The sequence below is a fragment of the Drosophila erecta genome, unplaced genomic scaffold (genome assembly GCF_003286155.1).
Source record: "Drosophila erecta strain 14021-0224.00,06,07 unplaced genomic scaffold, DereRS2 tig00000021-arrow-pilon, whole genome shotgun sequence".
NCBI classification, from domain to species: domain Eukaryota; kingdom Metazoa; phylum Arthropoda; class Insecta; order Diptera; family Drosophilidae; genus Drosophila; species Drosophila erecta.
The window spans coordinates 8,943,218-8,967,056 of NW_020825198.1; the positions used below are offsets into that span (position 1 = coordinate 8,943,218).

A 23,839-nucleotide genomic window follows, 5' to 3' on the forward strand; every position below is an offset into this window, starting at 1 on the left:
GCTCTTTAAACTCGCCTTTAACGCGATTCGCGATTGGGCCACATTGTCGTGCAGCAGTTTGTTTGTTGTTGGCCTAATCACCGTCATTATACAATTTTAATTTGCTAAACTTTTAATCGAAAAGCGAAGAGAAAATCAAGGCCGGAAGGAAGGAAGCCAGCAGGCGGGCGGTACGGTATAAAAGTGCAAATCGAAAGTCTGGCCAGGATCGTAATCCCTTTTTTAATTGCAGCTATCCCGAACACGTTTTTTAGCTTTTCTTGCTTCAGTTGTGGCAAATCTTTTCAATGGAAAACTTTCTGGCCAGCGGCGATTTTCCCCATTTTACCCACTTTACCCACTTTACCCTATCCACAGCCACATTCTCGTGTTCGTTGTCAAAGTGTTGTCTACTTTTCTGGTGGAAACTTTTCCTTTGTTGCAATTATCGGCATCGCTACACACGAAGGCGCGCGCAAATGAAATAAAAGTAAAGGCCAAATAAAAAAGAAATGGCTGTCATTTAAATAATTCGAAAATTGCCAAAGAAGTTGTCACCATCCCGCCACGCCCGCCAAATCGTCGACGGCCTGAAGTATTCATGAGGCAAGACTTGGAGAACTTTTCCCTGCTTTTTCACTTTATTTGTCAATTATTGTGGCACAAACAAACTGGCAGGAGAATTCGGAAGGGGTGGGGGAGGAGGAAGAAATCTGCGGGGATGGCCTGTCATTCAGTTGGATGTTTTTGACAATTTGCCTCTTAAATATTTAATAAGCCAAAGTGGTCGAGTGGAACAACAAACAGAAGACGTCGAAAATCAATTATATATGGCCAGGTCTGCCGTTTTGGGACGGGGAGCTTATAATTTGTAAGTGGCTTAGGTATTCGTCTGCCGCCATTGCATGGAAAAAGTTTTTTAATTGAACATTCTCGATGGCAAATATGGCGGGCAGCAAGCGGAAAATTCTTTTCAGTACACAGTAGCAATCCCTATATTTACCCTGGATTTTTGCTCTCTTGTTACAACTGCTTTTCATTAGTCGTCGTTCTTTGTCTACAGCTCGGGAAAACCTTTTTCCTTTTGCATCTTCAGCTGCACAATGCTGAGAGTTATAGCTTTGCTTATTTGCGCTGCGTTTTCTTCATTTGTCAGCGGATTGTCTTTTGTAATGGAACCACCGAACCCACAGCAGATATTATAATAGCAGTATAAAAGAGGATTTTCTTTTCGTCTCAACTTTTTCATTAGGCTAATTAAAAATGTTTGTGACACCGCCGAGAGTGAGAGTGTTTGCGAATGCCTTGAAAGTTTTTTCGTTCACTGGAAAGCGTAACACATGGCGTATGAGCTATAAGTGCTTTATGACTCCGAGGTAAACGAACTTTTCAGGATTTCAGCATTCTCAAATGGGTTTCAGTGCCTGGAGGCAGCTTGGAAATGAAAACCATTATCCCAATCCTGTCCAAAAACTTGTTGGGCTTGCATTTTAAGTATCTTTGGCAGTCGGACCCAGAGATTCGCATAAAAATGTAAACTTAAAAAGTCGGCTGGCAACAGAGAGGGCTAAGAGTTTCCTACATCCTGTGTCTACGTTGTCGCCTTGGCTGACATTAAGGCGACAATTGCCCGTCCTGCTCGTCATTAAAACTCCAACAATGCCAGCCAGCGAAAAATTACAGAAAACAATAAAAAGGAAGCGGCAGCGACAGAAAGTTTTCCCTCTCTCAGCCTTCTTTTATTTTATTCTTCTTTTTTTTTGGCAGGAATATGTTCAAGTGTCAGTAACAGTTTTCATGCAAATATTGTCTGGGGACTGTCGGGAATGAAAAGCGACTACAAGAATGAAAAGCGACTAAACATTATGTCGGGATTATAGTGCCTGCCTGCAGTTTCATGGCGGCTTTATTTTAAAGTCCTCAAAAAAGTGCTCAAGAGAGGAGGGAAGTGAAACTGTTTAAAGCTACTGCTAAATTAAAAAAAAAAACTGCATTCCCAGTTCAGTGAAGGCAATTAGCTTTAATTAAGGTATGTTTGCCTACAAACATTTTCGTTGCACATTTTAAAGCACTGGCCAATTAAAGTCCTTGAGCTATGTGCACAAATTTCAACGCTTTTGGGGAAAATCCTGCTCCTCCCCCAAGTGACAGGCTCAATTACAAAACTGCAGTCGAGAGCCTAGAGTCCTAGTTCGATTATGCATGGAGTTGATGGCCGAATAGGACACCTCATTAATTTGCCGGGCTGCGGCAATAACAATAACAGCCATTTTGGCTATTTGGCTCATTGACTGCCTGATTTTATGGCCAAAACTCCGGTTGCTGGTGCTGCTGATGCTGCTGGTGCTGCAGCTGGCTCTCATGTCCAAAATCAACATCAACATTGACCCAGGAGCAGTTTGTCCTGCTGCTGACGTTGCTGCGTTGCCAAATATGTTTTTGTGGCATTTTTGGCCAATTGGCAGACAGAGTTCGCCCAGTGCCGTTGGCCAATTGAATGCAGCAGACGCGAACGTGGCCCTCTCGTAGTAACGCTGCCTGTGGATGAGTTCCCTGCTGATTATGCCATAATGTTTGGCCAAACCCCTACCCCCCGTACCCCTTGTGTTTGCTGTTGGCCTGTTTGCCTAACCCAAATTGCATGCTGTTGACCAGCATTCCACATTTTTCGAGTGGCGCGGGAGGCGAAGCTGCAGTTGCCAGAGTTGTGACGGCTGCCCTGCCACTTGAAACTTTTCCAAATCACACACTTTGCCGGCACAGTTCGATCAACTGTAAGTGCTGCTGCAAAATGCAAGAAAATAAAACAAAGGACATAGAGTGGTAGCAATGGAAATGGTGGCCGAGAAAATGCAGTACCCTGTATTTTCCGAAATGCATATTAGATAGGTTTCAATATGCAAAAATGGTTCCTAAATCTATTACGCATGTACCTTGAAGTCAAAGTTTTCTCCATTCCCTGTCCAAATTCCAATACCCCGATAGACTATCCATTTGGCCAGCTATCGAAGTCGGATCCAATCCGGTTCAGCACGCTCGACATTTATTTGCGAGTCGGAAGCCAAGTGAAGCCAACCCATCTGGAGTCATACACACATGCTCAGCGTGCAACATTAATGCACTATGGTGGCTAATGCAGCGGCGACAAAGGAGCGGGGCGAGTGGTGCCAAAAGAGGCGTTGGAGGGCGAGAAAGCGGGTGCGGGGGCGTGGCAGGTCGGAGGTGGTGGGGCAAACAAAAGCCAGTAAAAGCAACAGTGGAGGACTTGCAGAGCCTGCTCCGCATTCCCTTGGATTCGCACTCGCATTCATTTTTGCTGTTCGCCATTGTTGCAGCTGCTGCCTTTCTGCTTATTGTTGTGGCACACATATACACCCACAAACGGTGGCGTGCACCTTAAAAAAGGCAGGCAAGCACTACAATCTCACCATCAAAAAAGTGACACAAACTTAGAAGGGTAACAACATATCTCAAGTTTTCAAAATTCAATTATAATAAGAAGCCACTGTATTGACATCACTTCATGCAGTCTAGGTATTTTTGAGATACTTTTCCATTTGACAATTTATAAGTTCGCAGAAATTTCTTCAAGTGCCCAGAGAAACACATACTTATGTGAATGCTGCCGCTGGCCTGGCTTTTTTGTTTAATTCGTTTTTCTATTGTTCACAGCCAAGAACTTTAGTCCGACGGGCTTTGGCAGCATTGTAAAATGCATGAATGTGTTTAGCCAACTTACTATCTGGGCCCGCTTTTCACTCCTCTGGCTGCAGATTTTTGCATTTTGCAAGCATAAAAGTTGAAAGCGACATTATTGAATATGCGGTGTCGTTGTCGCTATCCCATTGTTTGGCGCACACACACACACACACGGTTACCCATACAGTGACAAGATGAGCCCCCAAAGGGTGGGCGTGGCACATGGCTGGAAAGCCAAGAGCTTAGCGGATTCGTACGCCCCATTGAAATTTATATGCCACTTTCACACACATTAAAGCCGAAATGGCCATGAGCAAATCGAATGTTTAAGGTCAGACGGATGGATACAGCCGCAACTGCAGATACACGACTGCGAACCCAAACCCGTGCTTATTTATGCTTTGTTTGTCGCTTTGGCTAATAAATTAGCAGCTTTACCTTTGGCCCAACTGCAAACCAATAGCAATTTATCGCAGCCGCAAAGAAAGGCACGTAGCGAAAGCGGGACGCTCCCGGATCCAGGACTCAGGATCGAAGGGGTTCGGTTCGGTTCGTCCTTCCAAATGTGCTCACCTTATCGCCGGCTTAGGCGACACGCACAGGTGGGCTAACTCAGGTGCAAATTCGAGGGGCATGAGGGAGGGGGTATGGGGAACCCACCAACGAGACAGGCAATAGTTGTTACCGACTTTAGCCTTTGACTAACGACGGGCGACAATAAAAATGGTCCTGGCAATTGGCACATTGCGGTTGCAAGTTAAAAGGATTTTCGATTTCAAATGACCGAAAACGATGGGTCCCAGAATGGTGGACATAGAGAGGGGTTTTAGCTAAGGTTGCAGACTCTGAATTCATGGAATTTTAAAGTAAGTTCAGGCTGTGTAACAAATGCTTGCTCTTGAAAATAAATTACAAATAACCAGTTGTGCTCTCTTTGTATATAAGTACATATGTAAGTACTTCCCAAAAGCACTTTTCTTCACTTCATTTTCAAGCTTAAATGAAATGCCAGGCCCGACTCATACTTCAGCCATGGGACATTTCTTAATTTTTTTGAACTTCTACTTCATAACATCAAAAAAGTTACAAAAAAATTCAAAAAAAAATTAATTTCTAACTTTGAGTGCAGATTTTTAGAGAATTGCGCCAGAAACATTTAGAGTTATGCCACTTAAAAATCCGATTAAGATTAGTTGAGTTATGGAGTTTAGAACTTCAGCCTTGGGACACATATTAATACTTTTGAATTTCGACATCATAACATCAAAAAAATTACAAAAAATTTAAAAAAAAATTAATTTCTAAATTTGAATGCAGATTTTTAGAGAATTGCGCCAGAAACATTTAGAGGTATGCCACTTCAAAATCCGATTAAGATTAGTTGAGTTATGGAGTTTAGAACTTCAGCCTTGGGACACATATTAATACTTTTGAATTTCGACAACATCATAACATCAAAAAAATTGCAAAAAATTAAAAAAAAAATTAATTTCTAAATTTGAATGCAGATTTTTAGAGAATTGCTCCAGAAACATTTAGAGGTATGCCACTTAAAAATCCGATTAAGATTAGTTGAGTTATGGAGTTTAGAACTTCAGCCTTGGGACACATATTAATACTTTTGAATTTCGACAACATCATAACATCAAAAAAATTGCAAAAAATTAAAAAAAAAATTAATTTCTAAATTTGAATGCAGATTTTTAGAGAATTGCTCCAGAAACATTTAGAGGTATGCCACTTCAAAATCCGATTAAGATTAGTTGAGTTATGGAGTTTACAACTTCAGCCTTGGGACACATATTAATACTTTTGAATTTCGACATCATAACATCAAAGAAATTACAAAAAATTCAAAAAAAAATTAATTTCTAAATTTGAATGCAGATTTTTAGAGAATTGCGCCAGAAACATTTAGAGGTATGCCACTTAAAAATCCGATTACGATTAGTTGAGTTATGGAGTTTAGAACTTCAGCCTTGGGACACATATTAATACTTTTGAATTTCGACATCATAACATCAAAAAAATTACAAAAAATTAAAAAAAAATAAGTTTCTAAATTTGAATGCTGATTTTTAGAGAATTGCTCCAGAAACATTTAGAGGTATGCCACTTCAAAATCCGATTAAGATTAGTTGAGTTATGGAGTTTAGAACTTCAGCCTTTGGACACATATTAATACTTTTGAGTTTCGACATCATAACATCAAAAAAATTACAAAAAATTAAAAAAAAAATTAATTTCTAAATTTGAATGCAGATTTTTAGAGAATTGCGCCAGAAACATTTAGAGGTATGCCACTTCAAAATCCGATTAAGATTGGTTGAGTTATGGAGTTTAGAACTTCAGCCTTGGGACACATATTAATACTTTTGAATTTCGACATCATAACATCAAAAAAATTACAAAAAATTCAAAAAAAAAATAATTTATAAATTTGAATGCAGATTTTTAGAGAATTGCGCCAGAAACATTTAGAGGTATGCCACTTCAAAATCCGATTAAGATTAGTTGAGTTATGGAGTTTAGAACTTCAGCCTTGGGACACATATTAATACTTTTGAATTTCGACAACATCATAACATCAAAAAAACTACAAAAAATTCAAAATAAAATTAATTTCTAAATTTGAATGCAGATTTTTAGAGAATTGCGCCAGAAACATTTAGAGGTATGCCACTTCAAAATCCGATTAAGATTAGTTGAGTTATGGAGTTTAGAACTTCAGCCTTGGGACACATATTAATACTTTTGAATTTCGACATCATAACATCAAAAAAATTACAAAAAATTAAAAAAAAATAAGTTTCTAAATTTGAATGCTGATTTTTAGAGAATTGCTCCAGAAACATTTAGAGGTATGCCACTTCAAAATCCGATTAAGATTAGTTGAGTTATGGAGTTTAGAACTTCAGCCTTTGGACACATATTAATACTTTTGAGTTTCGACATCATAACATCAAAAAAATTACAAAAAATTAAAAAAAAAATTAATTTCTAAATTTGAATGCAGATTTTTAGAGAATTGCGCCAGAAACATTTAGAGGTATGCCACTTCAAAATCCGATTAAGATTGGTTGAGTTATGGAGTTTAGAACTTCAGCCTTGGGACACATATTAATACTTTTGAATTTCGACATCATAACATCAAAAAAATTACAAAAAATTCAAAAAAAAAATAATTTATAAATTTGAATGCAGATTTTTAGAGAATTGCGCCAGAAACATTTAGAGGTATGCCACTTCAAAATCCGATTAAGATTAGTTGAGTTATGGAGTTTAGAACTTCAGCCTTGGGACACATATTAATACTTTTGAATTTCGACAACATCATAACATCAAAAAAACTACAAAAAATTCAAAATAAAATTAATTTCTAAATTTGAATGCAGATTTTTAGAGAATTGCGCCAGAAACATTTAGAGGTATGCCACTTCAAAATCCGATTAAGATTAGTTGAGTTATGGAGTTTAGAACTTCAGCCTTGGGACACATATTAATACTTTTGAATTTCGACAACATCATAACATCAAAAAAATTACAAAAAATTCAAAAAAAAATTAATTTCTAAATTTGAATGCAGATTTTTAGAGAATTGCTCCAGAAACATTTAGAGGTATGCCACTTCAAAATCCGATTAAGATTAGTTGAGTTATGGAGTTTAGAACTTCAGCCTTGGGACACATATTAATACTTTTGAATTTCGACATCATAACATCAAAAAAATTAAAAAAAAAATAAGTTTCTAAATTTGAATGCTGATTTTTAGAGAATTGCTCCAGAAACATTTAGAGGTATGCCACTTCAAAATCCGATTAAGATTAGTTGAGTTATGGAGTTTAGAACTTCAGCCTTGGGACACATATTAATACTTTTTAATTTCGACATCATAACATCAAAAAAATTACAAAAAATTCAAAAAAAAATTAATTTCTAAATTTGAATGCAGATTTTTAGAGAATTGCTCCAGAAACATTTAGAGGTATGCCACTTCAAAATCCGATTAAGATTAGTTGAGTTATGGAGTTTAGAACTTCAGCCTTGGGACACATATTAATACTTTTGAATTTCGACATCATAACATCAAAAAAATTACAAAAAATTTAAAAAAAAATTAATTTCTAAATTTGAATGCAGATTTTTAGAGAATTGCGCCAGAAACATTTAGAGGTATGCCACTTCAAAATCCGATTAAGATTAGTTGAGTTATGGAGTTTAGAACTTCAGCCTTGGGACACATATTAATACTTTTTAATTTCGACATCATAACATCAAAAAAATTACAAAAAATTCAAAAAAAAATTAATTTCTAAATTTGAATGCAGATTTTTAGAGAATTGCTCCAGAAACATTTAGAGGTATGCCACTTCAAAATCCGATTAAGATTAGTTGAGTTATGGAGTTTAGAACTTCAGCCTTGGGACACATATTAATACTTTTGAATTTCGACATCATAACATCAAAAAAATTACAAAAAATTTAAAAAAAAATTAATTTCTAAATTTGAATGCAGATTTTTAGAGAATTGCGCCAGAAACATTTAGAGGTATGCCACTTCAAAATCCGATTAAGATTAGTTGAGTTATGGAGTTTAGAACTTCAGCCTTGGGACACATATTAATACTTTTGAATTTCGACATCATAACATCAAAAAAATTACAAAAAATTCAAAAAAAAATAAGTTTCTCAATTTGAATGCAGATTTTTAGAGAATTGCTCCAGAAACATTTAGAGGTATGCCACCTCAAAATCCGATTAAGATTAGTTGAGTTATGGAGTTTAGAACTTCAGCCTTGGGACACATATTAATACTTTTGAATTTCGACAACATCATAACATAAAAAAAATTAAAAAAAATTAAAAAAAAAATTAATTTCTAAATTTGAATGCAGATTTTTAGAGAATTGCGCCAGAAAAATTTAGAGGTATGCCACTTAAAAATCTGATTAAGATTAGTTGAGTTATGGAGTTTAGAACTTCAGCCTTGGGACACATATTAATACTTTTGAATTTCGACATCATAACATCAAAAAAATTACAAAAAATTCAAAAAAAAATTAATTTCTAAATTTGAATGCAGATTTTTAGAGAATTGCGCCAGAAACATTTAGAGGTATGCCACTTCAAAATCCGATTAAGATTAGTTTAGTTATGGAGTTTAGAACTTCAGCCTTGGGACACATATTAATACTTTTGAATTTCGACATCATAACATCAAAAAAATTACAAAAAATTCAAAAAAAAAATAATTTCTAAATTTGAATGCAGATTTTTAGAGAATTGCTCCAGAAACATTTAGAGGTATGCCACTTCAAAATCCGATTAAGATTAGTTGAGTTATGGAGTTTAGAACTTCAGCCTTGGGACACACATTAATACTTTTGAATTTCGACATCATAACATCAAAGAAATTACAAAAAATTTAAAAAAAAATTAATTTCTAAATTTGAATGCAGATTTTTAGAGAATTGCTCCAGAAACATTTAGAGGTATGCCACTTAAAAATCCGATTAAGATTAGTTGAGTTATGGAGTTTAGAACTTCAGCCTTGGGACACATATTAATACTTTTGAATTTCGACATCATAACATCAAAGAAATTACAAAAAATTAAAAAAAAAATTAATTTCTAAATTTGAATGCAGATTTTTAGAGAATTGCGCCAGAAACATTTAGAGGTATGCCACTTAAAAATCCGATTAAGATTAGTTGAGTTATGGAGTTTAGAACTTCAGCCTTGGGACACATATTAATACTTTTGAATTTCGACATCATAACATCAAAAAAATTACAAAAAATTCAAAAAAAAATTAATTTCTAAATTTGAATGCAGATTTTTAGAGAATTGCGCCAGAAACATTTAGAGGTATGCCACTTAAAAATCCGATTAAGATTAGTTGAGTTATGGAGTTTAGAACTTCAGCCTTGGGACACATATTAATACTTTTGAATTTCGACATCATAACATCAAAAAAATTACAAAAAATTAAAAAAAAAATTAATTTCTAAATTTGAATGCAGATTTTTAGAGAATTGCGCCAGAAACATTTAGAGGTATGCCACTTCAAAATCCGATTAAGATTAGTTGAGTTATGGAGTTTAGGACTTCAGCCATTAGCCATTTCTTAATTTTTTTGAAGTTCTACATCATAACATAAAAAAAGTTACAAAAAAAATTATCCTGATGAAGAATATATATTATATGGTCGGAAACGCTTTCTTCTGCCTGTTACAAACTTTTCAAAGAATCTAGTATACCCTTGTACTCTACGAGTAAGGGGTATAATAAAACTTATAAGCTCGGCGAGTGCAACAAGCAGTGCACGTGAAGGGGGACAGTCTCTAAAATATATATATTTCGATTGCGTGCCGCGTGAGGAAAGTCCTAAGGATTCGGAAACGCTTGCCAGGATTTATCGTGCGTCCATTACAAGCGGAAATTAAGCGCGGCAGGTCGCCAGCTGGACAAGGGGGCGGCGGGGCGTGGGTGGGCGTGCGTGAAAGCGTTTTGCCGGCTGGCCATAAAGTAACGAGCGGGCCAAGCACATTCCGGCGGACCAAAGCAGAGCTATTGTTTTCGGGTCCTGCCGCCAGGAGTCCTTTTGGCCGCTTTGTATGCCAGTCACGTAGCACGCAACGACAACTCGGGATTTGTTAAGTGGCGCGTCGTTTTTGATGTGCGGAATGTTTAGCAGAGGTCCTCAGGCATTCTTACTTTTTTTTTTGTAAGGTGAAAAGTCCATCACGTGTCCCGGACATTTTGCACATAACTTGTTTCAGCGTTTTTATTGCCAACTTCCTCTTCCGGTTTTGAATGCACTGCGAATGTCTTTTGTTTTTGCTCACCTTGCGGTTAATGGTTCTTCGACTGGCAAAAAAAAAAAAAAAAACAAAAACCAGTGCGGCAAGCACTTCAGAAACTCCATCAGCCATGGCTGATTCGATTTTCCGATGTGTACCTTTGCTTTTAGTGATTGAAATCGCACATTTTAAGTGAAAAAGCGCACACAGAAGTGCACTCAATCATTCGTCACGTGATTCAGTCGACGCGGAGCGAAGACCTCCTCTTCCGCTTTTCCGGACTTTTCCGGCATTTCCCGCCATTCGGCGGGCTCCTTGTGCAAATGTTTTTCTTAGTTGGACACCGAGTGGAAAGTGTTGGAGCGCCAGGGCTGTGTTTATATAAAAGATTACGCTACCAGATGAGAAATGGAGACACAATTGTTCATGTTGTTTATTGTTGCGGGGTAGTGAGAAAATGAAAAGCCAGCGATAATGCCACGTAAATGTTTTGAATGCGAAATCAATAGGGGAAAACAGCTTTAAGGCGAGCGCAAATTCAATAGGGGAAATTCGCTGGGCAAACTTGAAGCGAAAAACTTTTCTAATTTGCGCATTATGAAAATTGGGTTGATGCATAAAAATTCACCAGCCCCACCAACGCGAATTAAGTGAAAAGCAATTTTTGAGCCTAGTCCAAGGGGAGAAAATGAATGAAAGGAGCTGAGAAAAACTTTTCCATTAAGAAAATTAACTGAGATTAAGTGGGGCCCTATGCTTTTGTACCCACCGAAAACTTTGCCCAATTGGGACGGATCAAAATTGCAACAATTTCAAGGCATTTAAACAGTTGTCACATACACACACCCACTCCCACACACACACACACATAAGGAAGGGGACCGGAAGTGAGCCCGAAAACGGAAGCAGCCCACAACACATGAAATTGGCTTAAGGACGGAAGCGGGTGGAGGGGGAGGGACTTTATTTGTTGCCTGCCACACTTCGGTTGCTTGTTTGTCGGCGTCGTCCTCGTCCTCGTCGATACTAATCTAATTTTATTGATATTGACACAATTTCTGCAGATTTCCGCATAAACATAAAAACAGAGCTCGAACCTCGATGGTTCGGCTCAAGTAGCAAAACAGTCAAGGCACGCAAAGAAATGGTATCTAATAAAAATTGAACAAAAAGCAAACAAAAGTTCGATGATGCGCCTGCCATTGGATGGAAGTCAAACAATACTGAAGTACTCGGCAGCCATTTCCGTTTGCAAATGGAGAAGACAAGAAATATCAGTTTAGGCAATATAGTAATACACATGGAAGTTGGAATATAGAAGTTTGTAAAACAATTGAATGAATAGTGTGACTTGTACAATAAAATCGTATGGCCGCAAACAGATTTTCATATAAGGTCATAACATAATATTAATCGCACTTATCTAAAACAATAGCACCTGTAAATAAGTTGACGCGCAAAATCAAGCAAATCTAAATCAAACTGGAAATACCCAAAAGAAATATTTTTCCCAAGATAAGGAATCATTGTTTAGGTTTTTACCCAGTTGAAGAAGTCATAATTTAAATTTAAGTTTCACAATCCAATTGATAACCAATACAGATTTTGAATCATACGGATTTAAGCCGTCAACATGATTAGGCAACCAGTTCCGGAAACTTTATCAATAGTCAATGGGTAATTCCCCAATAAACATAGTTAATAGATTTGTTGTAGTAAGAAAAAATTACTTTAGCTTGCAAATCAAATTCAACAATTTATTGTTGTTTTTACAATTTTTCACAACAATTAGGGCTTTTCACAACTCTTCTAGCCGACGATGCCAGAGTTGGCCTTGATCCAATCCAAGTAGCTGGTCACCCTGGTGAAAGCAGCTGGAAGACCAATCTCACAGCCGTCCTCAGCTCCAAAGGAGGTAATACCAATGAGAGTACCATCCAGAGCCAAAGGACCACCAGAATCGCCCTGGCAGGTGGAGATGGCGTTGGTTGTTGCGACGCAGATAACCTTGCTGGTGACCACCAAATATCCATAGGTCTTCTGGCACACGGAGTTGGCGATAACGGTCAGATCAGCGTACTGCAGGTTCTTGGTAGCTCCGGGCTTCGTATCGGCGGTCATTCCCCAACCGGAGGCAACTGCGGTCTCCCCCACGTAGTTGGAGTAGCTACTGGCGATGGCGGGCAGCTTGATCTTCTTCACGGCAGCCGAGAAGGACACGGATGGAGTCTTGATTAGGGTAATGTCGTTGTTGATGGTCTTTGCATTGTAGTTGGCATGCTGGATCCAGCTGGACTTGGAGACAGTCTGGGTGAACTGGGGGCTAAATCGGTCGATTGCTCCATAGTAGACGGTAACATATGAGGCGCTGGTGGGAAAAGGGTATTCCAAATGAGTTTGTTGTTCTCTCCCTCGGAAAGAAACTAATCTTACCCGTCGGTACAGTGAGCAGCGGTGACCACCCAGGAGTTGTCGATGATGGAGCCGCCGCACCACCAGCTTCCTTTCAACGAGACGAAGCTGAGTCCCACTTGGTAGGGGAACTGGTTCGCAACTGCATTCTTTCCATTGGTTATGCGTCCATTGATGGTTGGTTTCGTGATCCTGTCTCGAGGATGCACTGGCTCGATCTGGGGCAGGACCCCAGCGGAGGCAGCGGCGATGGCCAGAACAAAAACTACTAGGACCTTCATGTTGAATGCTGTACGTTTAGTGAGTGTCTTACTGTTTATAATTGAGTCTTTTATACACCTTCCCCTAGAGATTATCACTTTAACGTATTGGGCGAATCCCAAGCTATCTAGTTCGACTTTGAATTATGGTATTAACCCACTTCTTTGGGGAAAATCACTTGCCTAACTTTGCTGCACAAAGAATAGAAGACGCAGTCGGTGCTATAAAAAGCATCGAGCAATTATAGCACTCATATACCTGCAATTTAACACACGAATTGATTTAGGTGATAGGGATTTTCCCTAACCAGTGGCTAACGAAGATAAGACGTTGGGTTCTTTCCCATAGCCACTTAATTTCAATGGTTATTTATTGCCACGCCTTAAGCTCCCTTGGCCGCACTTATGAGAAATTTTTAATTTTTTTTATTTTTTTTATTTTGTATGGGAGTATACATCGAATTGCCAGAAAATGTTGAAATTTCTTGTTCGCAATCCCACTAGCTGAGTAACGGGTATCTGATAGTCGAGGGACCAGACTGAATCGTTCTCTATTGTTCTTGTTCTGAATTAAGGCTAATAAAAAACGCCGGACTTGCTCTTGATCCAATCCAGATAGCTGGTGACGCGAGTGAAACCAGCAGGGGCATTTTTCTCACATCCCTTCGAGGACACAAACGAAGTCACTCCAATTAGCCTATTGTTCAAAGCCAAAGGACCGCCAGAGTCGCCTTGACAGGTCGACTTTTTGTTGCTGGAGGCCACGCAGATCACTCCACTGGTGACCACTGATGAGCCAAAGGTCTGCTGACACACAGCGTTGGTAATGACCTGAAGTTCAGCATATTGAAGGTTCGTGACAGCGGCAATGGTGGAATCGGAGGTACTGCCCCATCCGGAGGCCACTGCCGTCTGTCCGGCGTATGTGGAGTAGCTGCTGGCGATGGCGGGCAGGGCAATCTTATTGATGGAAGCCGTGAAAGTCACGGATGGAGTCTTGATCAGGGAGATGTCGTTGCGCAAAGAGGCCTCATTGTAACTGGCATGCTGCACAAACTTGGAGCTGGAGACCTTTTTCTTCAGTTTGGCACTGGTGCGAACCGTGGATCCATAGTAGATGGTCACAGAAGAGGCTCTTGCAGGGAAAAGTGTGAAATGCTAAATCCAGAATAGGTTTTGAGAAAAGTGGCTCACCCTTTGGTACAATGGGCAGCAGTTAGAACCCATTTATTTGCTATGATCGAACCACCGCACCACCAACTGCCGGCGGAGCTTTTGAAACTAAGTCCCACCTGGTAGGGAAACTGGTTAGCAGCTGCCTTCTTTCCATTGGTAATGCGACCATCTAAGGACGAAATAGCTGGGCTATCACGGGGATGTTCTGGAGTGTCCTTGGGCAGGACTTCAGCAGAAACGGCGGCAATTGCCAAGACAAAAACGACAAAAACCTTCATGTGAATCGAATACACTTTCAAGAGTAAGCATATTCCGGTATTGGATCATTTTATACTGTCGTTCAACCAGCAAGGAAACAACAGCGTTGTAAATCTTAAATAGCTAACTAGTCTTTAGAAGGACAAGCTAATGTGCATTACATCATTAAGGTAACATCGTTTCCAGTTTACCAAGAATACGACAATTAATTTGCCAAAGCAACTGTTTGCTCTTAGATTTTTCTATAAGTTTCTATAATATTTATGGCTTACTTCATAAGTTACGGCGTAAATGGGCAGTTGAGATAAAGAAATATTGATAAGTAAGAAAAAAATAGTGTTTAACCAAACTAAAACTGGTTTACGACGGATCGGAAGCAACCGATTATTGAGCAGTAATGCTTTCATTCACACAATTTAAAGTCTCTAATTTGTGATAAACAAATAATTGCAAGTCGCTGCATTAAAATCTTATCGGTCAGAAAAGTTTTACAAAAGTTTTGCTATATAACAAAAAAAATTAATTTCTGCGTCACTTAATCAGAACATTTAAGTGGACCTGGCCAGCCATCGATACAGATAAGATACCTCGGTCTGGGTATAAAAGAGGCCTCATTGGCAAGGGAAAATCACTCATAGTTTGAGCACTCATCAGCATGAAGGTTTTCGTAGTTTTGGTTCTGGCTCTGGCCTCCGCCTCCGCTGGGCTCCTGCCCAATGTCGCTCCGGTGCATCCCCGCGACAGGGTATCGAGCGCATCCATCGCCGGTCGCATCACCAACGGCAAGGACGCCGTGGCCGACCAGTTCCCCTACCAGGTGGGACTCAGTTTCTCCAGCTCTGCAGGCAGCTGGTGGTGCGGTGGCTCCATCATCGCCAACGACTGGGTGTTGACTGCTGCTCACTGTACCGACGGGTAAGTGGATTTGCTTCCCCACGAGGACTCCTGGCTAACGAGAGTTTTTCCAATGCAGTGCCGCCTCCGTGACCATCTCCTACGGCGCCACTGTCCGCACTAGCCCCAAGTTCACCCAGACCGTGTCCAGCTCGAACTTCATCCAGCACGAAAGCTACCTGGCTCTGACCATCCGCAACGACATCTCCCTGATCAAGACCTCCAGCGTCGCCTTCTCGTCCTCCGTGAACAAGATCGCCCTGCCCGCCATCTCCAACAGCTACTCCACCTACGAGGGCAAGACCGCTGTCGCCTCCGGCTGGGGACTCACCTCCGATTCCGCCACCGCCGTGGCCCGTAACCTGCAGTACGTCGACCTCACCGTTATCCCCAACTCCGTGTGCCAGCAGACCTTCGGAAGCCTGATCGTGACCAGCAGGGTCCTCTGCGTTGCTACCCCCAACAAGTCCTCCACCTGCCAGGGCGATTCCGGCGGCCCATTGGCTCTCGATGGCGTCCTCATCGGTGCCACCTCCTTCGGATCCGCTGACGGTTGCGAGTCCGGCGCTCCAGCTGCCTTCACTCGTATCACTTACTTCCGCGATTGGATCAAGAACAAGGCCGGTATCTAAGTGTTTATGGAGACTTGCAAACATTAAAATGATGAAATAAAACGAAAAATGAGTAATTTTACAAATATTGCCGCCTTTTGCCTTTTAATTAATGTATTTTCAGTACTGTGGCCAAACGAGCACAGTTTGTAATTTTGTTAAATACAAGTTCAACAATATTACCACTAGATATACAAGTTGTCGTTTTATTTAATGACCAATTACACCAGCCTTATCACTAACAATTTTACTAAACGTTATTTTAATAAGACTGTGTTTAGTTATAAGAAGTAGTTAGCTCCTATAGCCTAACTAAATGCACTTGTGGCTTATGATATCGCCAAGGTGATTACCAATGGGGAGCCTTGGTGGGTAAAACTTCATGGCCGATCGGCTCCCGGAAAATTATCAATGGCCTTTCCAAGTGTCGGAATGCAGGCGACGGCGTGCAGTAAATTAAAGAAATAATAAACTAAGCGTTGATAACCAAGCGACGGTCAATAAATACAGAGACCCCGACCCAGACATTCTGGCCAGAGTTGGGGGCTAGGAATGAAATCGTGCAGTTGAAGGCCCGGGAAAATGAATGGTTCGAAAGCAATTAAGGGAACTGCAGTACGTCAAAGGGAGACGAAGGCCTAGCCTGAGCAACATAATCGCCAAAACGTGCGGCAATTACACGGTAGCTTGAGGAACTGAATGCCAAGCATCTGCTGCTCCTCCCGTCTCCGTTGGTATAATTTGCACTCGGCCCAAGCAAATTCAATTAACAAACGATGCGGACACGTGCCGAATCCAAGACGATGACGCAATGTCGATGCCACAATCGCTGACTATAAAAACACCAGCTAAAACAACAAAAACCCCATACTTCACATGAAGAGCCCACTCAGACCTGAACTGGGACTAACTCATTACAAGGAACATCAGATATCTGGGTGTATATTGGCAAATAGGAAGGCGATCCATTCATAAATTTCATTCAACATAGCGAAAAGGGTACGAAAGGGGTTCACGTGTTTAATGGGTATGCCATGAACTTGTACAGAGTATTGCATTCAAAAGATATATATACGCAGAATGTAATAACGGGGTATTCCCCGTATTATTTATTTAATTCTGCAGTGATAAGATGAAGCAATACCAGGCCATAAGTGCACTCGTCTGCCCACTTCTATTATCCACACTGGTGAAATCAAGTGAGCCTTGGATGCATCATTTTGAGGACCCCAGGGAAGAGTCACCGGATGATGATGAGGCCATCACGGAAAGACGTTGGCAGCTGGGATATGAGAACTTTCGACTTCGCTGCGAGAAATTCGAGATGGAGGCAAATCACAGCTCTTCCGTGAGAACTCGAATAGCTGGCGGAGAACTGGCCACGCGCGGCATGTTTCCCCATCAAGTGGGTCTAGTGATTCAGCTGAGTGGCGCAGATCTGGTCAAGTGCGGCGGTTCCCTTATCACGCTCCAGTTTGTGTTGACTGCAGCCCACTGCCTGACCGACGCCATAGCAGCCAAGATCTACACGGGTGGCACCATATTTGCGGATTTGGATGACTCCGTGGAGGAGTTAGAAGTCACGCATAGAGATTTCCTGATTTATCCCGATTTCTTAGGTTTCGGGGGATATAATGACTTGGCCTTGATACAGCTGCCCAGAAAAGTCAGAATCTCAGAGCGAGTGCAACCCATTGAGTTGGCTGGGGAGTTCATGCATCAAAACTTTCTGGTGGGCAAAGTGGTGACCCTATCTGGCTGGGGTTACTTGGGAGATTCAACCGACCAACGCACTCGAGATCTGCAGTACTTGGATGCGGAGGTGATGGACCAGGAACGCTGTATCTGCTATTTCCTGCCAGGCTTGGTTAGCCAGCGGCGTCACCTGTGCACTGATGGAAGCAATGGACGAGGTGCCTGCAATGGCGACTCTGGTGGCCCCGTGGTGTACCACTGGCGCAATGTCAGCTACCTGATTGGGGTCACCTCGTTCGGCAGTGCCGAAGGATGCCAGGTGGGGGGGCCCACTGTCTACGCCAGGATAACCGCATATTTGCCATGGATCCGGCAGCAAACGGCAATGACCAACTAAATGCAATTAACGCCTAATTGCAGCCCATTAATTGCTAAACAATATAGTCGGTCCAGACAATAAAACCCATTTGAGCAGTGAAACCGAAACAGGTTCGTCTGTCGAGCAGGGAAGGTGAAAATGGTCCATTTTATGGGTGGATGTTCTCCCTTGAATGGAAATTGTGGCCGATAAATAACAATAAACATTTCGGCATTACAGCAGACCAAGTCAATTTGGGCAGCTCCATAAAGGCACAAAAGAAAAATAACAATCCCGTGGAAATTGCTGATGAATTCGCCACTGAAATTGAAATCATTGAGTTGAGTGTCCGTTTTTGGGTGAGGGCATATTGGGTACAGACCCCCTCGCCTCCTCCCGCTAATCGCCTTCAATTGGCTATTAACCGCAGTGATGTGGTCGGTTGAACGCGTCATAAAATCACGCGGCAGTCGCTGATAAAGAAAGTCTGCGGTGGCGAAAACAACTCAAATTTGCGTGTCTGGATTCGTGGAATCGACGGCGACGGGAATGCAGATACGCAATTGTTTGGCCGGTTTTCCGGTTTTTCCATGAAGTTGCAGCAGTCTTGACCAACTCACGTCCTACTCCTTGACCTTTATCGAAGCTAAAAATCCCAACTAAGCTGTTGGCTTACCGCTTCTCAACTCACGGACAGGCGATAAGATAGCACTCGTCTACTATGGGAATTATAAGATACGCTGAAGAGCAAAACAAACGTTTGCCAATTTTTTATAGTAATATATATTTATGTATATACCTTGTATGTGTAGGACTAATCAAATTAATTAGCAACCTCATGCTAGGCTTCTGGTATCACATCGGCAAGATCTCGGAAATTCGCTCGTGGCCCAGAGCCCAGATTAGATCCGTATCGGGATTAATACCTTTCGGTTGGGAAAGTAATTTTGGCGACCGTGTGGCTAAAGCTCATTCATTCATATCTTCCGCACAAAATCTCAACAGATAAGGTAACATACGAGTAGTTCGAACCGCCTTTAGTGGTCCTATCTTATCGGGAGCGCTTTGTTTCTGAATTGCAACCCAATCCCAGACGCGACCTGGCCAGTATAAAAAAGCCCAGCTGGGCCTTGGTCAACCAGTTGAGTTCCACTAACTGAACAAGCAACAATTCCCAAGATGAAGTTCCTGATCATCCTTGCCTTGGCCGTGGCCGCCTCCGCCTTCCCCGAGCCGGAGCTGCAGCTCCGCAACCGTGAGATGCCCGTGGTCGGCGACATCGGAGGTCGCATCACCGGAGGAAGCAACGCCGCCGTCGGCCAGTTCCCCTACCAGGTGGGACTTTCCCTGAAGCTGAGTGCTCTGTCCAGCGCCTGGTGCGGTGGCTCCCTGATCAGCAACTCCTTCGTCCTGACCGCTGCTCACTGTACCGACGGGTAAGTGTCTCTTACCAATCCTATTACCAGTCCTAACCAACTGTTTGATTGATCTATCGCAGAGTTCAGTCCGTGACTGTCTACCTGGGCGCCACCGTGCGTACCTCCGCCGAGGTTACCCAAACCGTGTCCAGCTCCAACATCATCATCCACTCCGGCTGGAACAGCGCTAAGCTGCTGAACGACATCTCCCTGATCAAGATCCCCGCCGTCTCCTACAGCAGCAAGATCGCCCCTGTCGCGCTGCCCAGCATCGCCAACTCCTACTCGACCTACACCGGTGAGGTGGCTGTCGCCTCCGGATGGGGACGCACCAGCGACAACAGCGGCGTGGCCACCAACCTCCAGTTCGTCGATCTGACTGTGATCGCCAACTCCGTCTGCGCCAACACCTACGGCTCCTCGATCGTGACCTCCTCCAACATCTGCGTCGCCACCCCCAACGGCCAGTCCACCTGCAACGGTGACTCCGGCGGTCCTCTGGTCCTCAAGCAATCCAAGGTCCAGATCGGTCTGACCTCGTTCGGTGCCGCTGCCGGTTGCCAGAAGGGCTACCCCGCTGCCTTCACCCGTTTGACCAGCTACTTGAACTGGATCCAGGACAACACTAGCGCCTAAGAAGGAGACAGGAACTAAATATCTTGCAAAAATAAAAATCATTTCGAAAAACTTCCAAGTGTTTGTAATTCTATGGCGGGACACACATGTTTATTTCGTACAATAACAAGTATTAATTTAGTTTGCTTCATTTTGATCAAAAGAGGACTTGTGTTCTACAGGCTCTGTCTCTTTTTTGAATCAATTTAAAATATAGTTAGTATGTGCCAATATTATTTTTGACTGATATATTAGTTCTTGACAAATAAAATGGAATGCAGGACCAAGCAGTTTCTCATTAAAATTCATTAAATTGCCTAACGACACAATAAAAGCTAAAAAGTTGAGTAAAAGTTTCAAGTGAAAGTTGAAAGAAAAAAGGCAGACAATATGTCAACAGTTGAATTATTACGAAGCATTTAAAGAAATGACGAAAGTTGCTGCCATGCATGTGTCACCTTTTATTCGCAGCCCATTAAATTCGAGAACTTTTTCATAGCATTTTCTAACAGTGCAGAATCCTCACATGTAAGAGCATGGCAGGTGATGCCCAAAATCCAGTCCGCACCAGATGGTCCTGCGGTTCCGCATAAAAAGCATTTACTCAACACGAGCCAGCCGGCAAAGGACAAAACATGGAGACGGGGACAGAAACTGGAACCGAAAACCAGATCCAGATCCAGAGACATAACAAAGTCAGTCAGGGAAAATAGCAGCAGCTGAGCTTGAAAGTGGAAGCCGGCTGGAAGGGCAGACCCCCACGCCCAGTGGAGGGTTAAGGGGTCCAGTCGTGCTGATAAATGTTTGCATTGCGGAAATTTATGACAGCACAAAAAGTTTCCTGCACTCGTATGCTGTGGTTTAGATATGACAAAATATCATACATAGCCAGTCGAAATAAAAAACGCAGAAGTTACTACGGCTTTCAGTGTGGGTATGTGTATGTGTGCATATGCGGACAAAGTTAGTTAAAATGTCAACCCGGAAAGCGGACAACGAGTGTTTATGGCCAAAGTTTTTTATTTAAAATCCACTTTTCGCAGTCGCAATGCTCTGATTGAACTTCGCCTCCTTCTTGCCACAAACTTCACTTCCCTGCTGATTGAAGTCAACTTCGTTTGGGCCATTTCTGTTGCTCGCCAATGGCAGTCAGTTGGTCAAGTGGATTTCTTCGACTTGCTCTGTTGGTTATCAATTTTGCCAGCCGGCGGACATACACAGATGAAATATTTCTTTAACTCTTGAGGGTGTGTAAAGTTTAGTTTTTGCTTTTGTTAATCTGACGTGTATTAACTTAAAGTTGCAATTTATTTATTGGTCCAATGATAGTGATTCACTATCTTCACCATTCCGGTGAGCGGGGCAATCAAAGCCAAGTTGGTTCATCGACATCAGTGCGACTTCCTTTTGACCTCTGACCCAGTTCGCACCAATTAAATATTTATGTCCGTTCCATGTGGCAGCTAATAAAATCAATTCTCGCACCGTATAGGAAGCTCTAAGCGCAGAGCAAAATCAATTAACGTACTGTCAGCTCATCAATTATGGCCGAATAAAACGGGTGGGGCGAAAGGACTTTTCGACCGGGGAGTCAACAACGCAATCCTGGCTAATAAATGCCAGCCAATTCAAAGCAATCAACTTAATTAACGATTTTTGGCGGGGCCATGAGTCGGCTACATAATTAATTAAATGGAGTCAAAATTAGCCAACCGAAAAAATCAAAAAACCAGAGCAGACGTTTACACATCTGCAAGCTCAGCATTTCGAGGTCAGCACATAGCGAAAATGACCATGGCTTCAAATAGTTTTACCAAATAGGACCACATATCAGTGGGATAAGTTAATTAGCACAGAAAGAGGGACTTCAAGCCCTTCTAACTTACTTACAAAACAGAAATAAAGCAAAGTGATTCTTTAGCATTTAACCACTTTTAACACTTCTGTGCATTAACTCTAAGACTAACTGACCAAATTATTGAAATAATTGGGTTTCATTATACATGCGGTTGCTTTTGATGCAAAAGTGACATTAAAACATATTAAATAACTTTAGTTACGGCCTTCCTAACCGCATTACTTTGAACTTCTGGGTAACCACTTCAGGAAGTCTAGGATGACTAGGATGAAATTTCTGCCTTAATGATTTTAATGTTATAGTCAGGGAAATAATTTAACTCAGGGGCAAGTTTGACTGGTTGACTGGCACTTTCTTAACCCCTTCGAATGATGTTCGGCTAATTAAGCGCCAAACAATTACTATTGCTTCAGCACTTAACAACCCCAAGTCACTTGCGATGACAGGACAACACCGAAAGTGTTTCTAGCGAAAAAGCCCCATGCCAAAACCAAGAGACACAAACAAACACACACACAGCCCGAGTATCACACACTTAATTCATTTAACTCAAACATTTTCATTTATTTATCGCATTACTGGCTGCTTGCAACCCCAGTTGGAACCGCCATCACCAGAGTTTTTTCGGCTAATGACTTCCTGCTTTTCCTAACGCGCTCAGCATCCGGCTTGCCCACATGTGTGTGTGTGCGAATCTGGCAGGGATTGGGCTGGGCTAACTGGGGATAACTGACTGAGTGACTGGCAGTCCACCCACCGAGTGGCAGCCGGGGTAAGTGGAAGGCGCATCGGGCTCATTGAATGCTTTTGGCATGTTGCCCGGCTCGACACCATTATTTCTGGTAACAAGATAATTGTATAATGAAATCCAAACAGCACTTGGGTCCTGGTGCGGCGCTGCTGGTGGCTCCACTTGAACCACCAACGCTCGAAAACAAGTTCACCCAGCATCCACCACAATGACTTGACGGCAAAGTTCGCTGGTTTTTTGTTCGGAACCGGAGACAAAGAGTTTTGCCTTGACTTCTGATGGAGTGGCGATACTTGTTCTGCTCCAAGTGGGTTCCTTTGATGAACTGCAGATTTCCAATTCAGTTTCAAGCCGTTCAGCTGTTTAATTTCCTCATTTTGGGGCAAAGGAAATGGCTAATATTTTGATTCCATAGTGCGAATAACCATAAATATTTTTGTATTTATTCTCAATGGAAATGTCGACTTGCGATAAGTTATGATATGATAGCTTCTGCTTTTATGCAATTCATTCAAATGTCTCTAGTGACTTTCCTCTGATAAGAACACATTAAAACGTATTATATTACGATAAAAATTGATTTCTTATCAGTAGTGTTCAGATATTCCGGAAGCCTATCGAAATTAAGAGAGGGTATCTTCACCTCACCAAATACCTGAGGTGCTTAGAATCTTAGATGGCGATGGAGTCTCAGATAAAAAATGCCACTTATCAGCTTTGGTTGTAACTTTCAGAATGATAAAAATGACTACGGGTTTATTAGTATCGAAACATTATTTGTTTCTTGAGAAATAAAACCAAACAAATCGCTTGTTAGAGCAATCCTTAGTCAACCTTTTCATCTGTCGAAAACATACTTCGCCTTTTCTCTTGATTTCATTTCATTCACATGAAAGTAAAATGTCTTGTCATGGTCTCGTGCCTTTTGTTTTCGTGTTGCTTTTTTCCTGCCTCTTGTTTTCCCTTTGGGAGTGACAATTGATTGACGGGAAAAGTTAATGGCTTACTTTCTGGCTATAGACGGAACTCGAGGAATACTTAAGGAAGTGCGT

The 23,839-nt window shown here is 41.5% G+C and overlaps 5 protein-coding genes across 5 annotated transcripts; 3 read left to right on the forward strand and 2 right to left on the reverse strand.

Annotated features, from left to right (window-relative positions):
- Positions 1-12,290: 12,290 nt before the first annotated feature.
- On the reverse strand, positions 12,291-13,174 carry LOC6545101 (serine protease 1). The gene is made up of 2 exons (XM_001972016.1): positions 12,915-13,174; positions 12,291-12,849 (listed from the first exon to the last, which is right to left on the reverse strand). Exons 1-2 carry the CDS (start codon positions 13,172-13,174, stop codon positions 12,291-12,293), a joined length of 819 nt encoding a protein of 272 aa, XP_001972052.1.
- A 497-nt stretch (positions 13,175-13,671) lies between these two features.
- Positions 13,672-14,612, reverse strand: LOC6545102 (serine protease 1). The gene is made up of 2 exons (XM_001972017.3): positions 14,348-14,612; positions 13,672-14,288 (listed from the first exon to the last, which is right to left on the reverse strand). Exons 1-2 carry the CDS (start codon positions 14,605-14,607, stop codon positions 13,730-13,732), a joined length of 819 nt encoding a protein of 272 aa, XP_001972053.1. The 5' UTR covers positions 14,608-14,612; the 3' UTR covers positions 13,672-13,729.
- A 621-nt stretch (positions 14,613-15,233) lies between these two features.
- Positions 15,234-16,180, forward strand: LOC6545296 (serine protease 1). Its single transcript, XM_001972018.3, has 2 exons — positions 15,234-15,502; positions 15,561-16,180. Exons 1-2 carry the CDS (start codon positions 15,243-15,245, stop codon positions 16,111-16,113), a joined length of 813 nt encoding a protein of 270 aa, XP_001972054.1. The 5' UTR covers positions 15,234-15,242; the 3' UTR covers positions 16,114-16,180.
- A 910-nt stretch (positions 16,181-17,090) lies between these two features.
- Positions 17,091-18,295, forward strand: LOC6545297 (brachyurin). The gene is made up of 2 exons (XM_001972019.3): positions 17,091-17,119; positions 17,218-18,295. Exon 2 carries the CDS (start codon positions 17,225-17,227, stop codon positions 18,182-18,184), a length of 960 nt encoding a protein of 319 aa, XP_001972055.1. The 5' UTR covers positions 17,091-17,119; positions 17,218-17,224; the 3' UTR covers positions 18,185-18,295.
- A 957-nt stretch (positions 18,296-19,252) lies between these two features.
- Positions 19,253-20,250, forward strand: LOC6545298 (serine protease 1). Its single transcript, XM_001972020.3, has 2 exons — positions 19,253-19,581; positions 19,644-20,250. The coding sequence occupies exons 1-2, from the start codon at positions 19,325-19,327 to the stop codon at positions 20,197-20,199; spliced, it is 813 nt and encodes a 270-aa protein (XP_001972056.1). The 5' UTR covers positions 19,253-19,324; the 3' UTR covers positions 20,200-20,250.
- Positions 20,251-23,839: the final 3,589 nt, after the last annotated feature.

Coding starts and splice junctions, on each gene's coding strand:
- LOC6545101 (XM_001972016.1), bottom strand. CDS start 13,174: ATGAAGGTCCTAGTAGTTTTTGTTCTGGCCATCGCCGCTGCCTCCGCT. Junction 12,850..12,914: donor GCTGCTCACTGTACCGACGG/GTAAGATTAGTT, acceptor TTTTCCCACCAG/CGCCTCATATGTTACCGTCT.
- LOC6545102 (XM_001972017.3), bottom strand. CDS start 14,607: ATGAAGGTTTTTGTCGTTTTTGTCTTGGCAATTGCCGCCGTTTCTGCT. Junction 14,289..14,347: donor GCTGCCCATTGTACCAAAGG/GTGAGCCACTTT, acceptor TTTCCCTGCAAG/AGCCTCTTCTGTGACCATCT.
- LOC6545296 (XM_001972018.3), top strand. CDS start 15,243: ATGAAGGTTTTCGTAGTTTTGGTTCTGGCTCTGGCCTCCGCCTCCGCT. Junction 15,503..15,560: donor GCTGCTCACTGTACCGACGG/GTAAGTGGATTT, acceptor TTTCCAATGCAG/TGCCGCCTCCGTGACCATCT.
- LOC6545297 (XM_001972019.3), top strand. CDS start 17,225: ATGAAGCAATACCAGGCCATAAGTGCACTCGTCTGCCCACTTCTATTA.
- LOC6545298 (XM_001972020.3), top strand. CDS start 19,325: ATGAAGTTCCTGATCATCCTTGCCTTGGCCGTGGCCGCCTCCGCCTTC. Junction 19,582..19,643: donor GCTGCTCACTGTACCGACGG/GTAAGTGTCTCT, acceptor GATCTATCGCAG/AGTTCAGTCCGTGACTGTCT.